Genomic DNA, 15,393 nt, shown 5'->3' with positions numbered 1-15,393 from the left:
CTCAGGCCTGGTACTGCACTTTGGTGAATTTCTTTCCGGCCAGAGAAGGAGAGAATTTATTTGTAATCCCATATTCTTAGATTTTTTTTTCACATTCCATTTCAGAGGTTCTCCACATATTTCTTTACACAGCTACTTCAGAGTCATTTGTAATTAGAATGTACATACTTTTATAGGCTGCTTTTTTGATTAATGCCATATAAATCCACATTTTTCTAGGCTGCTTCTAATACTTTGATTTTGAATATTTTGGATTTTTCTAGTGTTTTTTTTTCCTATTCTAGAAATTTGTAACAAATAGTTGCACTTATGTACTTTTTCTTTCACATCATTCTCATGATATAAGGTAAAAGTCTGAAAATGGCTTGATATAGATGCTTATAGTGACAGTAATTGTATGGCATTGTACAAGGGTAACAGGTTCAACATAGTCGTGTCAGAAATATTCATCAGCAAAATATACTTTTTCCACTTTAATAAGTAATGAGGTAAAAGTGGTTCCTCATTTTAATTTACATTCCCTTGAATATAAATAAGATTCAAAGTCTTTCTGTACTTAATTCCTCTTATATGAACTGTCTAATCATGTCCTTCATACATTTATCTACTATAATCATATATTTTTTATGTATATGAACTATTTAGGATTAAGCATTATCCCATTTATTTTTTAATGTTTATTCATTTTATTTATTTATTTATTTTTATTATTTTTTATTTAAAAAATTTTTTTTACATTTATTCATTTTTGAGAGACAGAGAGAGACAGAGCACAAGTGGGGGGTGGGCAGAGAGAGGGAGACACAGAATCCGAAGCAGGCTCCAGGCTCTGAGCTGTCAGCACAGAGCCCGATGCGGGGCTCGAATTCACAAACTGTGAGATCATGACCGGAGCTGTCAGATGCTTAATCGACTGAGCCACCCAGGCGCCCCCTGTTGTTTTTAATTTTAATTTTTTAAAATTTACATCCAAATTAGTTAGCATATGGTATGACGTTTCAGGAGTAGTTTCCTTAATACCCCTTACCCATTTAGCCCATCCCCCTGCCCACAACCTCTCCAGTAACCCTCAGTTTGTTCTCCATATTTATGAGTCTCTTCTGTTTTGGCCCCCTCCCTGTTTTTTATATTATTTTTGTTTCCCTTCCCTTACGTTCATCTGTTTTGTCTCTTAAAGTCCTCCTATGAGTGGAGTCATATGATATTTGTCTTTCTCTAATTTCACTTAGCATAATTCCATCCATGTAGTTGTAAATGGCAAGATTTCATTCTTTTTGATTGCTGAGTAATACTCCATTGTATATATATACCACATCTTCTTTGCCCATTCATCCATCAATGGGCATTTGGGCTCTTTCCACACTTTGGCTATTGTTGATAGTGCTGCTATAAACATGGGGGTGCATGTGTCCCTTTGGAACAACATACCTGTATCCCTTGGATAAATACCTAGTAGTGCAATTGCTGGGTCGTAGGGTAGTTCTATTTTTAGTTTTTTGAGAAACCTCCATACTGTTTGCCAGAGTGGCTGCACCAGCTTGTGTTCTCAATAATGTTTATTTATTTTTGAGAGAGAGAGAGAGCACAAGTGAGGGAGGGGCAGAGAGAGAGGGTGACACAGAATCTGAAGCAGGCTCCAGGCTCTGAGCTGACAGCACAGAGCCCGACATGGGGCTCAAACTCACAGACTGTGAGATCATGACCTGAGCTGATGTCGGACACTTAACCGACTGAGCCACCCAGGCGCCCCAAGCATTATCCCATTTAATTCCAATATTTTTCCAGACTTTTTTCTTAGCTGTTTTTCTTTTTTTTTTGGTTTTACATTTTCATAAGGTCAAATGTGTTGCTCTTAGCAACTTCAGAATTTAGAATGTTACTTTTTCTTTGATCTGAAAACATTCAATTGTATTCTTTTTTTAAAAAAAATTTTTTTTGCAATGTTTTTATTTATTTTTGGGACAGAGAGAGACAGAGCATGAACGGGGGAGGAGCAGAGAGAGAGGGAGACACAGAATCGGAAACAGGCTCCAGGCTCCGAGCCATCAGCCCAGAGCCTGATGCGGGGCTCGAACTCACGGACCGCGACATCGTGACCTGGCTGAAGTCGGACGCTTAACCGACTGCGCCACCCAGGCGCCCCTGTATTCTTGTTAAAAATAATCCTCTAGCATCTTTTTTAATCTACCTAAAGTGTAATTATTTTTTTTTAGATTTCTGTCCAATTTTCCCAACACTGTTGAATTAAAAATAGTTTTAAACCCTGCTGTGTTGTGATGTCAAACTTATTAAATACGTATCTTATGTGTCATTGTGTCTGCTTGTGGTCAGTGAGCAAACAGAACAGGTCAGATTATTAGCGGCATGAGTCTGGCTTCTGCATCACTTCATAACGTGACAGCGGGGCGATCTTGGGCTCCAGTTTCTACATCTTCAAATGGGTGGGATTCTGTGTACCTGACTGGGTGTCGTGAAGGTCATACTAGCCCCAGCGGAATGAAGGCCCTGTTCCCGAGTGGGGGATCCGGTAGAGGCCCTCCCCTCCCTATGGGCTCTGCACCTGCACCCCCAGCACACTGTGTTCCAGCCTGCGCCGCGTCACGGAAGACCGCCCTTGTGTTCACCTGTCTTGATGCCAGACTCGCCTCCTCACGCCGCTTCTCCTTCCCTCCAGGACATGATGTTTTCTTTGCACACAGTGGGTGATCAGCAAATAATTTTGGGATTGCGCTGGGAATCCAGGAGATAATCCCCATGGCGGGGGGGGGGGGGGGGGGTCTTCAAGCCTTAGACAACCAGAGCTCCCTGGGCCTGGCATCACCGATGGTGAATTTCACAGTGACAGAATGCTGCAGACAAACTGCTAACAGGACCAAAGCGCAGACAGATGGCATTACGCCAGCGCAGCTGTGGCCGACAGGGAGGTTAACGCTGACGACTCCGCGTGCTGAGTGGGAGGGCGACCTTGAAAGCCATGTTTCCTTGGCGTCCACGCCCTCTCTTGCTGAGTTATTGAATTGGGAATGGGGAGTCCTCTGTTTTACTCACTGTTCCTGACTGGTTGCCAAGATGAGGTTTCCCATAGACCACATCCCCTTGAGCCCCACAGAAGTGTGTGTGTGTGTGTGTGTGTGTGTGTGTGTGTGTGTGTGCGCGCGCGCGCGCGCGCGTGCGCGTCCGTCAGGCGGGGGTAGTAGATTAAAAAAGGCAAGGACAGTCCTTGCCCCTGCCCTGCAGCCTAACCACCTGAGGGATGGCGGGCACACACCAGGGAAGGGACCCCACCCTGGATGCCGGAGGCCACACAGAATGTTTCAGATGTTTCTTTCCGAAACTTTCAGATACTAAATCTGGGGTGGCCGGGAAAGGACAGCGTCTGAGTTAGACATGAGTGTTTGGGTTCCAGCCCACGCTGCTGAGGGGTGACTCAGTGTGAAAGCCTTGTGGCCCACAGCTGTGTAATGGTCCCCCGGCCTGATATCCCCCAGACTTCATTGTTGGTCCTTAGGAGGCCTGGGGGAGGAGTTAGGGTGGAAGTGGAGGGTGAGGGGATGAGTGTGGCTTTCAAGGAAAGTAAGGCTCCCATCTATCTGCCCTCCCTCGCAGGTTTCCACAGCTCAAAGGTTCAAGGCAAAAAAACCAACCCATCAGAAACTTAAAAGACCAGCAGCAGGGAAGTCCCTCAATATAAAAATGGACCCAGAATTTGTTTGGAAAGGAAGTAACATTTTCTCTTTGCAATGATTCTGCCCACAGAAGCTTCTAAACTGGGACTTGCCATTAACTTTTCAGTGACTTCACAGAAAGTTGGAGTGGGAAAGTTAGTGTGCATTTCCAGTCATTCGAAGCAGGAATTCAGCAGTGTTCCCTGGGCGTGGATAGGGATGCCCCACCCCAGTGCTGTGATTCCACCACTGACCAGGGAAACCAGTTTCTAAGGTCACCTTCAATTCAGACTGACTGTAAACAGCCCCTTCCTACCACCGGGCAAGCACCTTCTTTCTTTTTTTTAATTTTTTAAAATTTATTTGTGAGAAATGAGAGAGAGAGAGAGAGAGCGAGAGAGAGCGAGAGAGAGAGAGAGAGAGAGCGAGAGAGAGAGAGAGCGAGAGAGAGAGAGAATCCCAAGCAGGCTCCACAGTGGCAGCACAGAGCCCAATGCAGGGCTCCAACCCAGCAACTGCCAGACCATGACCTGAGCCGAAATAAGAGTCGGCCGCTTCATCAACTGAGCCACCCAGGCGCCCCAAGGACTGTCTGTCTCTCAGGCAGCATTATGGATACCAAGATTTTGACATGGTGCTTCCTCTCAAGCAGCTCACACACTACCCGAGAAAATGAACTATACATATCTTTGACGTGAGGCTGACTGTGATATCCTGCCTTCTATCAAGGTCAGAGCAGGTCAGCCTCTCTGAAGAAGAGGTGTGTGTATAGGAAGAAGCACTTACAACATGGCGAGTGAGACCGTTAGTAGTCCCAAGTGCCAAAGGGTTACAGTTCACAACACCCCAGCCCCCTCCTCTCTCACCCCCATCATGATACTTCTCGTGATTACTTTGATGAGTTACCTTGAAACGTCAATTTTTTCTGAGTTTTAGTGTGCCTCTTGGGGTGTCTGTGAGATGTTCTGATGTCGCTGAAAAGCCAAGTTGGGGCAAGCCTGTGAGGGCTTTAAATGCTGCTCTCAGGAGTCTGAGTTCTATACTGTGATCATAAGGCCCTGTGGGAGTTGTTGACCGGTGGGGATGACAGAGTGAAAGCAGTGTTTGAGGAAAATTGAGTACTGGTTGGCGGGACTGTTTGGGGCGGGTGGCAACAGAACTAGGGAAGGACTACTTGGACGCTCTTGCAAAGTTGAAGTGCCTGGACGCAAGACAGTGGCAGTGAAAATGAGGAACAGTTTAAAAGTGTGAAGACTGATGGGATTTGGTGGTTGTCCGGGCATAAGGCGCCTTCCCTGTGGGAAAGAGGAAGGAGTAAGAGAAAACATGAAAGGTTCCGGCCATGGTGGCTACATGTGCGCCAGGAAGGAGTCGGTTTTACTAGGAGGTTGATTCCAGTTTTTTGAGGTTGAAGACCACGGCATTTCCAGGTGAAAGGCCAAGATGGAAGTTGGATGCACGAGTGGGGCCACAGGCCGCTTTCGGGGCTGGAAATGCAGATTGCGGGCCGAGGGGTCAGTGGAGCTGGTACTGGCGGCCTTCTTGGACGGAGACTAGGAGGACGAGCAGGGCACGGAGGAGAACTGAGCCATAACTCGGGCAGGGGCAGAGTACGAGGAGCTAAGAGAGAAAGTGGGAATCGGAACGTCGCTGTCACAGCCACCAGTGGTTTGAATTTTCAAGCTGCACTTGGGTCCCCTGAAATGGTATGTGTGAACCACAGGGAGTCAGAGCAGGGAAGTCAACGTCAAATTTCCATTTTTAGGGCAGGAGTATCTATAGCAGGAAATTCGTGGGGGCCTAGCAGAAATCAAACTAAATTTTGGGCGTAATTTTGAAGTTGACCCAGACAGTACGAGGCAGCCTTCTTTCATTTATTCATTTGACAAATAACTTCGGAACACCTGTTGTGTTTAGGCACCGACTGTAAGGATGAAGAAGCTAAGCATGAACTGCCTCACGTGCAGATGTGTCCGTGGTTCTCTCAAGTGTTCAAGGTCAGCCCTCTGAGGGGACTGCACAGCCAGCCTTTCTGTGTCCGGTGGGAGGGGACAACAGAGGAGCGAAAACAGTGCAACACAGGTGCCTCTGGCTAAGGAAGTAAAGAGGACGCAGTTGACAATCAGCTAGTTTTGTCAAGCGATGATGATCATAAAGTAGGCCTCTAAGGCTCAGCTGCCAGAACCGAGGTCTCTGCAATTCAAAACTCAAGTCAAAAGAACACTAGGATGTGGCATCTTACTGGCTTACCTGCCCTTTACTTTGGGTCCACACTCTATTAGCGCATAGAGTTTATCAGATGTTTGTAAAGGTCTAACCGCATCCGCCCCCAGACAGCGGGCTCCTTGATGGAGGAGCCCCCGTGTCTTTGGGACCCGGTCTCTTGCACCTAATTACGGTTTTCTGGATACATCTGATCAGCCTGCTGGCAGCATTCATTTATTTCCACCACACCTGTAATTTCTCCATTCTTCTGTCCTTAGAAGAGATGTTTGAGAGCACAGGAACACTAGTCTGGTATTGGCTGCTGTTGTGTGGATGCTGGTTACAGTTATTAGGCGAGTTCTCAGTTTTCCTTCAATGGTAAATACGTTAGTGACCAGTCCAACTGTCACGCTTTTAAGTATTTTTTTCTTAGAAATTTTTTAACGTTTACTTATTTTTGAGAGAGTGAGCGAGTGAGCACGAGCGGGGGGAGGGGCAGAGAGAGAGAGGGAGACACAGAATCCGAAACAGGCTCCAGGCTCTGAGTGTCAGCACAGAGCCCGACGCGGGGCTCAAACCCACGAACCGCGAGATCATGACCTGAGCCGAAGTCGGACGCTTAACCGACGGAGCCACCCACGGAGCCACCCAGGCGCCCCCAGACTTCTAAGTAGTTTTATTACAGCAGTGGAAAACGTGCAGTGTGTGGCACAGTGAAGGGGACGTGAAATCGAATTTAGGCTCCAGCTGTGATGCTGCCACCTCCTAGCTCTGGGTCCCTGCTAGTTCCTGACCTTTTAAGCCTCATCAACCTCATCTGTGAAATAGAGATGTTAATGGCTCTTCACAGAAAGCAAAAGAAGTAAGTAAATAATAAGAAACTTTAAATCCTAAAGCAGTATTAACGTGAAGAGTTTCGATTTACTTCAGGCTTGAGAGCCGCACTTCCTTTCTCATGTAAACATGCAAACCGTAAAGTATGAATAACTGGGTGGAGTCAGGAATCACTGCAGCTGAATATAATCGTAAACTGTGGCACAGCAAACGACACATGCCATCCTGTGTGTCGTTGAGCCCTGTGATGCTTCTGATGCCAACAGAGGCTACTGAAGAAAGGAACAGCCACCTAAAATAACGGATTGAGGTTAAACAGAAAAAAATACACCAGTGCTTTTAAGTACCGTGGTGACTTTGCTTAACATGGTTAAAAAAAAAAAAAAAAAGCCTTAGTGGGTCTTAAAACATTTTTTTGTCAACTTGTTTGCTTGTATCTTCTTCAATGGAAAGTGAAAGAAGTCATTTTTTTTTCCTTTTTCTGACATAAATATAAGCCACTGTGGACAGAGGAGTTTAGTTGCAAACACCACAGTGACATGGGACAGAAGCACAGACTAATTCTTGCTGTCTGAGCGTCTGGACTTGGAATCCCGAGGTGCTCGCGGGCCCGCACACCACACAGGCCAGAAGCACACGACCGAAGCTAGAGGCTAGATGGCCTCACGGGGAGAGCAGCTGGGATGCCCCAGCCCAGACACACACACCGCTCCCTCCCCAAAAGGACTCGGAAGTTTTCATTTGCTTCTTTTGAAAGCAAAACTGTCCTTTAACGAGATACAGATTTGTATTTTAAGCATTTATACACTTCCGAGGGATGACAGAACTTCACACTCATTTTATACGTGTGCTTTTCAATGCCTGACTCTTAGGTCAGAGTATCACAACTACGTTTCTTTCACTGGATGTTATTCTTTATTACCTCTGTGTGGACAGGTTACAAAATAAAAACGCTCCTCTGCACTGCAGAACATTTTCCTCTGCCTAGTTAGGAACTATCGAGTAGCTAGATCGTGGAGCACCCTCTTAAATTATGTGTGGGTTCTAAGGCACCTTGGTTTCTGTGTCCTCCAATACTGCCTGAGTCTTATGGTTAAGTATTTTTATTTCTGAAAATTACATTAGAAAGTATTGTGGAAGCACAGCTCTGTTCTGAGCTTTGAGTACCCTGTCAAAGGATCAAAGGTAGAGAGCCATGCTTCTGTGTAGCAATGGCAGATATTTCTTCAGGTATATAATTATTAATGAAGATTTTGTCGTTTTGTTATCAGGTCTTTTTTTTTTTTAATTGCTCCGGTCTGAATGAACAGAATCCTCAAAATCAAAGTGAAACTTACAGAGTAAATCAGGAACTGTTTTGGCTACGGTGAGTTCATCAGCCATTCAATTTCAAAGGTACAGTGTTAACTGTGGTACAATTTAATGATTCACCAAAGGAAAGTGATTTCACATGGACAGAATTAACGTAAGATGAACAGAAGCATTTATACACCACTAGCACAGAAAGTTATAGACTTTTTAACACTGCCTAAGTCAGTATTCAGATAATGCCTAATATCATTAAAAGTTGCCTCTTCAAACTGTTACGTTTAAACATAGGTTAAGAGATAAACCATACGATGAGTTCACCCAAGTTCAAACATTAGGGGAAAAAAAAACAGTTTATTCAGGAAACAGAAAAGGAGTCATTTGGTGCCATGCTTTTTATTCAAATGAAAGGGGAAAAACTACACTGTACCAGGAAATAGCAAATAGGACAGTATCTTACAGCACAGCATCTTAAAAAAACCTGTAAGCAATGCTCTAGAGTGGACAGGTAAGCACACCATACGCCGTACATTGCCCAACAGTGTCCATGAAACCATAATTAAAAAGCTGAATTTGGCTTTAAACAGCCAAATAAAAACTGTAACAGTCATTCTAAAACAAAACTGAAAAGTCAAGAGGAATGAAAAGCTTTCCAAAGCTGTGTCAAATAGCAGAATTTGACAGGCTGCACTGGAAACCATGACAAGTGTTTGGCAAAACCTAACTGAATAATCGTCATAGTAATTTGACCTCTAATGATGAAAGCACCAGTGTGTTTCAACAAGGTTGATGGAAATCTCCAGACTTTATGAAATGGCATAATTTTCCTTTGTATAGTTTTTAAAACATAATTTTTTTAAAAAGCTGCACCATAATAAAAAAAAATCTGCAGACTTAAAGAAATATATCCATATTCCTTCTGTATTAATAAAGTAAAATATTATACTGAGAGCAATGAACTTTTGTAGCAATGTTCACATTCTACCTTTAGACATTATGGACATTCATTGTTGAACACACATAAATTTAAGAAAGAGTGATCCTACTTAGTTTTAAACAGTCCCTCCACTGTCTTGCATCCAATTTTTAAAAATTTAATGGCCAGGTAATATCACAAAGAAGATGGATTTGATAAGGGAAATCTGATTGAAAAGAACAAATTTAGTAATGTAAAGTGCTTATTCTCCTTTTGACTATTATTTACCATATTTTGATTAGATTTACTATTTTTTAAACTAGTCTTAATCTAAACATGTATCTGACAATCATTTCCTTCTGTGATAGAAACTGTTGTCTGAAAGGTAAAATGTGCAATTCCCCATTCTTAATATTCATATATTATATACACAATATGTATACACTTAAAATATAAGAGTTACATATCCTGGTCTCTTACATGCAAACAGTAGATCACAAATAGTTTTGAGCTACACATATATCTTGCACAGGTATTGGAAAAAAATCTGAAATTTTCTTTACAGTTTTAACAAATATACATAAATATAAGAACATAAATTACAGTAAAATATTGACAGCGTTTGAGAAAATGTTGATAACCCAGATGCACTGATGCCTAAAGGCCTTATAATAATAGAAAAGTACAGTTCAGGGACATCTCATTCCTATTCTCTTTTAAAATAAGTAAATACATCATATGAGATATTAGTTATTTCTCTAAACACCTCGATTAGAGAAATGTATATATTTTAGTCTCTACTTCCCACAAAAGAAAACAAACCCCGCATCTCATTTATGATACAATACTGTCTCTCCCCTCTACGTTTACACAGTTATCACAACACTGAAACATAACAGGGTCACATGATCATTCAAGTCTTTTCCTGAGAATGAAGTTTTTCCCCAACTAACCCTCTGATATACATTGTTAAAGGAACAAAGATCATGAAGAGAAGATTTCAAGTGTGTACTTTAGGCTGTTCCACTTGAAGAGAATAAAAAAAGAAAAACTCAATATAAGTAAAATAATGTGAAGCTATTTTAAAATTAAAATGTAGCCCTTTGTACATGTTTAAAAATCCTAAATATAATTTTTATGTCAGTTATAAATATAAGGGAAAGACCTCTCGAGAACTTGTGACAGAGGCCCTCCATCTTCAGATTGAAAGACTACTCTCAAAGTGTCATTTCTGCCAGCTTATAAAGTGACTTACTTTAAAAGAGATAGAAAGCCTTTTTTGTTAAAAGAACGATCTAAATTATTCTGAGTTGGCCAGAAGTGGTGTAAAAACAGCACTGATTTAATCAGCAATTTCTTATACACATTCTTGGTTAAGCTCATGTGGTTTAAAGCGAACCTACTAGCAGCTCTTGACAAAACCTCCTCTTATTTAACAGAGAAATGTTAATACTTGAGTGAATAATAAATACAGAATTGTAAATACTTAGAATAATTCTTGCAAATGCTCTAACACCATTAAAACATGAGGGTTACTGTGAAACTAAACACTAGTGTTTCTCTTAGCATCGTAAGAAAGGTGCAAGTTACCTCTGAAGGTGCATTTCCTACGCTCATGGTCTCCACATGAAACAAAATACAACGGTGTCTTAGAATAAACCTCCAGGAGAGAAAAAAAAGCAAAATCAACTATCTGAAGACAAGCATGTACATTAAAAGGTTAAAAAAAAAAAAGGAACAAATAAAACATACAGTTTGTAATCTTAGCCACATCTCAACCCTAAGTCCAACTAGTGTCCGTGAGAATTCAGTGCTTCAGTGTGTCTAATATCAAGCAGGTAAACCCGATGACACAAATCTCCATTTGTGACTCAAAACGTGTCCTTCATCACCTGGACTTGGACTTACCACCTACGTCAGCACCTTCTGCGCTCCAAAATACTGTGGTTTACATTCCAGTTGTTCATGACAACAGAGCTTAGTGTTCAGTTTCAATTAATAAAAGTCTTGTTGGCAATTAGAAAGATTCTCTATAGGCAGGAAAGATGAAGTGCAAATTTACCGTAAATGTTCTGAAGCAGGTATTTCCCAAGTCCTATGCTTTAGTGGGTAGGAGTTTTTTGGGTGTTACTGGTCTCTTGGTCTGCCATAGATGACTATGAATGGTAATGGCATCGACACTGGCAGATAAAGTTTTAGCAGGTATGTGGCTAAACTGTTTCCTGTCAGAATTATATTTGTAAAGTCCCTCAATCATTTTTTTAGTGATGGATTTAGGGCCTATCCCAGTCAGTTTATTAATTTCTTCAGTTTCTGGGCAGTAAGTATACAAAGACCTGAATTGGCAGCCTGAATCCCGGAACAAGATTAGAAAGTTGTTGGCATCTGACTTCTCCATTTCCTTTAGAATGAAACAAAACAAAACAACAATAAAAACTCTTAAACATTTTGCTGTATAAAATTTATATAACTAATTCTGAATAGGCAAGATAAAATATATATTATAAGAGCAAACTACATTCTAATTAAAAATGTATGTGAACACATTACTATTGAGGTTCGGTTGGCTTTCTGTGAATATTATCATGTAGGAAACTTTTTGTTTGTTTGTTTATTTTGAGGCAGAGCAAGCGAGAATCCTGAGCAGGCTCTGCACTGTCTGTGCGGAGTCTGATGCGGGGCTTGAACTTATGACCCATGAGCTCGTGACCTGAGCTGATATCAAGAGTCAGATGCTTAACCGACAGCCACCCAGGTACCCCTGGTGTAGAAATAGCTGCCAAATCTTGATCTTAGTCAAACAAGCATTAACAAACCAGGCACTGATGATCTCCTTTGCAATACAGCCTCATTTTAAAAAAGGAAAATTATGTTATTTACACTTACAAAAATGAATGAGTGACTGGACAAAAAAAAGAATTTATAATTTTACATTATCATCCAAGTCCATCCCAATCTTAATGAAGCCTGCAGTCTTCTAGAAAAGTGAACTAATTCAATCTAAAATTAAAACGTAGTTACAGATCTTTTATATGCTGTAGAAATCCCAGCAGGGGATGAAGAGCATTTTCTCTTGGATTGATAGGAAAGATTCTTAATTACAATTTTACAGTTGTTGCCAATTTAATTTTTATGCAAACATGCTTACCTCCAGTATTTTTTTCTTCTGACCTTCATTTACTTTTCCAGCCAAACAGCAATGAGCTAAAGCATTTTGTATTATGTGCTTATTGGATTTTGCACTGGGTTCTTTGTAGAGCTTTGGTCCTGTAGTAAGAATTTAGAAGCAAAATAAAAATACCATTCCTAAGTGAGAAATACTATGATGTTTAAATGATATAATTGTTTCTATACTGAGGAAACACTATAACAAGAAGTCAAATTCTGTGTTTGAAAGCCTCTCCTGCCCGGCTGTATACTCCATTAGAAAAGTCTTATCCACACAGGGATATATCTTGAGGATATTCCCAAAGCTGCTCTGGGAGAGTAGTGCTGCAAATTAGGCATCGCTAGGATTGTCACACTGTCTGCGTCACCTTTCTCAGATCTGATAAGGTTACTGGTGAACTTCAAGCAGAATGGATCCATGAACAAATATACCTTTTAAAAAGACAAGAAAAAGCTGCATCTTTTTCTTCTTCTACATATATTAGTTTTTTAAGCATTTGCTTTCTTTAACCAATGATACTCCTTGGTCTGGAAAGCACAGAAGCACTTTTTGCCATTTTCCTGGAACATTCCTACTATGAAGGGAACTTTCTACTATGAAGTCTCCTCGCTTCATACTAACTAAACTCTATCCTGGAAGGCAGGGACTGTGCCTTACGCTCAGTAGTGAGCTGAGAAACCAGTTTTTTTGGGGGGGGGGGGGGGGGGGGAATTAGCATTTACCTATTTCTGGGATATAAATTACTCCTACCATGGCTAATATCAAGCTGCCAATGGTTTTACAGCTTGCATAATTCCTGAAAATTTAACAGTTTAGCCCTATAGCAGGAGCTGGTCGGGCACATCGCTGCTACTCTGTAGCTCTAAGTTTGGAACAGCAAACCTGGTAAACATGATTGTTAAGTGAACCTAACATAGAAGCAGAGGGGAAAACCACGGAAATACTGTCCAATTCCAAGCATTAAAGGCCACGGGAGGAGGCTATTAAAAGCCACTGAATAGGGAGGGGGAAAGTAACAGAGTGAAGTACACATGGAAAGTTGGCAAGTTCTAGCCTCCTTAGACCTTCATGGGGCTTCCATTTCCAGTGGGTCACCAGCAGATGGAGGCACTCTCCACTGCCCCCTGCTCCACCCCTGCATGTCCTTCTGTGCCTTTAACACTTCAGATCTCAACGGCTGTTCACATTTCTTCTTGTTTTCCCTCCTGCTGCACTTCTTTAAAAGCATCTTACCTACATTCTGTTCTTCAACTTGATTTTGCTTCAATAACGCCTACCCAAACAAAGGCTGGAAGAGGACCTGACACAGATATGTGAGGCTGGATGATCTCCTGGATCCAATGCATTCTTCTTATCTTTTAGAGCCCCTTAATACTTTTTGTTTTTAGTAGGCTCTAGGCCCAACTTGGGGCTCAAACTCACAACCCCTAGTTCAAGAGTCACATGCTCTACCAACTGAGCCAGCCAGGTGCCCCACACCCCCTTAACATGTTTTAAAGATGCACAACTCTAGATACCTGAAATCCCGATGTTAGAGAGGCCTTTGTGGATTCTAGCCTTTTCTTGGTACTTAGGACCTATGTATTGCTGAATAGAACCTCTCTCAAACTTCTTCAGACCCAAACCACAACACAGAAATGGCCAGCATTTTAAAGAAGTAGACGGATGAGGTGTAAATGTTATTGCTAATTTTGTTTAGAAATTGATCTCAATTCATCTGGGACAAGTCACTACCTCCCTAAGTGCAACTGTATCATTGAAACTGAACTCCCTGTAAGGGACCATCTGCACTCAGTGTTCTTGATCATACTTTCCCATGTCTAGACCAAGAGATGAGCCCATGAAACGGTAGTATAGCCTGTATTTATTCTCATGACTGTGTTAAAATGTCTCTCTAAAAATGGATAGACACTAACCCGTGTATTCTGTTCCAGAAGCCACTGAAGAAGTTGTTGATGCATTTTCCCAGTCCTTTTCCCCATTTCGACTGCCACAACGACTTGGAGACAAGAAGCCTTCTACAGACTCGGACCTAAATGGTAAATAAAATATTTTTTATGTCTCAAACAAAAGAAGAACATTTGGGGGCCAGAAGGGTATATATGACAGTGCCAACCCAAATCACCCTGGAAGCTTACAAGTCAAAAGATGCTGTAACTGTCTTACTCATAGCTATACATCCAAGTGTCTGGACACAGCAGGCACTCCATAAGTCCTTGCTGACGGAAAGGATGAGTGTTTTCCATATGAAAATTGGCAGTTACTGGCTTAGGATGGTAATGCAGAGATTAAAACTCAACGGTGATGCCTGTCACTACAAACACTCTCTTTATATATGGGTATTATAGTATAACGTAGTAAGATATGACTTTAGTTTCTAATCTATATCTGACAGAGACAGTAATACGAAAGAGATCTTTCCTAAGTCAGGCAACCTACTTCGGAAATATTCTAAGGGGAAAAAACTATATTGCATGGGAAATAAACTAGAGAGGCTGGCACTGACATAAAACATGTACTATTTCTGCACACTGATTTTATCACAACCATATCAGCAATTACTGTCAATGTTTTACAGTTTATAAAAAGTACCTTATCAATGTCAGGAACTAAAATTCTAAAAGATAAAAAACAGTCAAATATGAATAGACCTCTTTATATGTAAATTTCTTTTAACGGAAACACAAATAGCCCCAGTCAGCAAAACTATAAAAATTTGTGCTATGATTCATTCATTATAAAATATAACATAACTGTGGGGAACATATTCTTTCTATGAAAAATGTTCACATTATGGATTTACCTTGGTGTCCTCTTGCCTGAATGCACACTCTCGTTATCACCTGTGTTCAGTGATGCCAAAGAAAGGCTAGAGACTGAAAAAACACGATAAATTCGTGATCCTGAATAAAAACAAAATTAGAAATTTAAAAGGAGCAGCTAGAAAAGAGTCTGTTCATTAGAGAACACCAGCATATGAAAATTGAGCTTCTATAGTTTTTTTTTCTTTTAATCTAAACACATAATATGCTTGCATGCATATATACACAATTTATATTAAATTAGCACACACACAATTAAAATTAGCAATGAACTGGGGCGCCTGGGTAGCTCAGTCAGTTAAGCATCTGACTCTTGATTTCAGCTCAGGTCGTGATCTCACGGTTTGTGAGATGGAGCCCTGCCTTGGGCTCTGAGCTGACCATGTGGAGCCTGCCTGGGATTCTCTCTCTGCCCAACCCTCCTGCTTATGTGCACATGCACTCTCTCTCAAAATAAATAAATAAACATTAAAA

The 15,393-nt window shown here is 41.4% G+C and overlaps 1 protein-coding gene across 9 annotated transcripts in view; it reads right to left on the bottom strand.

Moving 5' to 3' along the window:
* Positions 1 to 8,392: 8,392 nt before the first annotated feature.
* CAMSAP2 (calmodulin regulated spectrin associated protein family member 2) overlaps positions 8,393 to 15,393 on the bottom strand; it is a 113,093-nt gene continuing 106,092 nt past the window's right edge. For 5 of the 9 annotated variants that reach the window (XM_043568182.1, XM_043568173.1, XM_043568174.1 and 2 more), the window contains 4 exons: positions 14,901 to 15,000; positions 14,014 to 14,129; positions 12,077 to 12,195; positions 8,393 to 11,329 (listed from right to left, as the gene is read on the bottom strand). In XM_043568182.1, coding sequence (XP_043424117.1) covers positions 11,024 to 11,329; positions 12,077 to 12,195; positions 14,014 to 14,129; positions 14,901 to 15,000 — 641 coding nt within the window. In that variant the 3' untranslated portion in view covers positions 8,393 to 11,023. The remainder of the gene's footprint in view (positions 11,330 to 12,076; positions 12,196 to 14,013; positions 14,130 to 14,900; positions 15,001 to 15,393) is intronic. The other 4 variants (XM_043568175.1, XM_043568176.1, XM_043568179.1 and 1 more) reach the window with 1 other exon arrangement.

Source organism: Prionailurus bengalensis, chromosome E4, assembly GCF_016509475.1.
Source record: "Prionailurus bengalensis isolate Pbe53 chromosome E4, Fcat_Pben_1.1_paternal_pri, whole genome shotgun sequence".
Lineage (NCBI taxonomy): Eukaryota > Metazoa > Chordata > Mammalia > Carnivora > Felidae > Prionailurus > Prionailurus bengalensis.
Note: the sequence above shows the minus strand (reverse complement) of the source record. Positions and strands in the feature narration are given on the sequence as shown.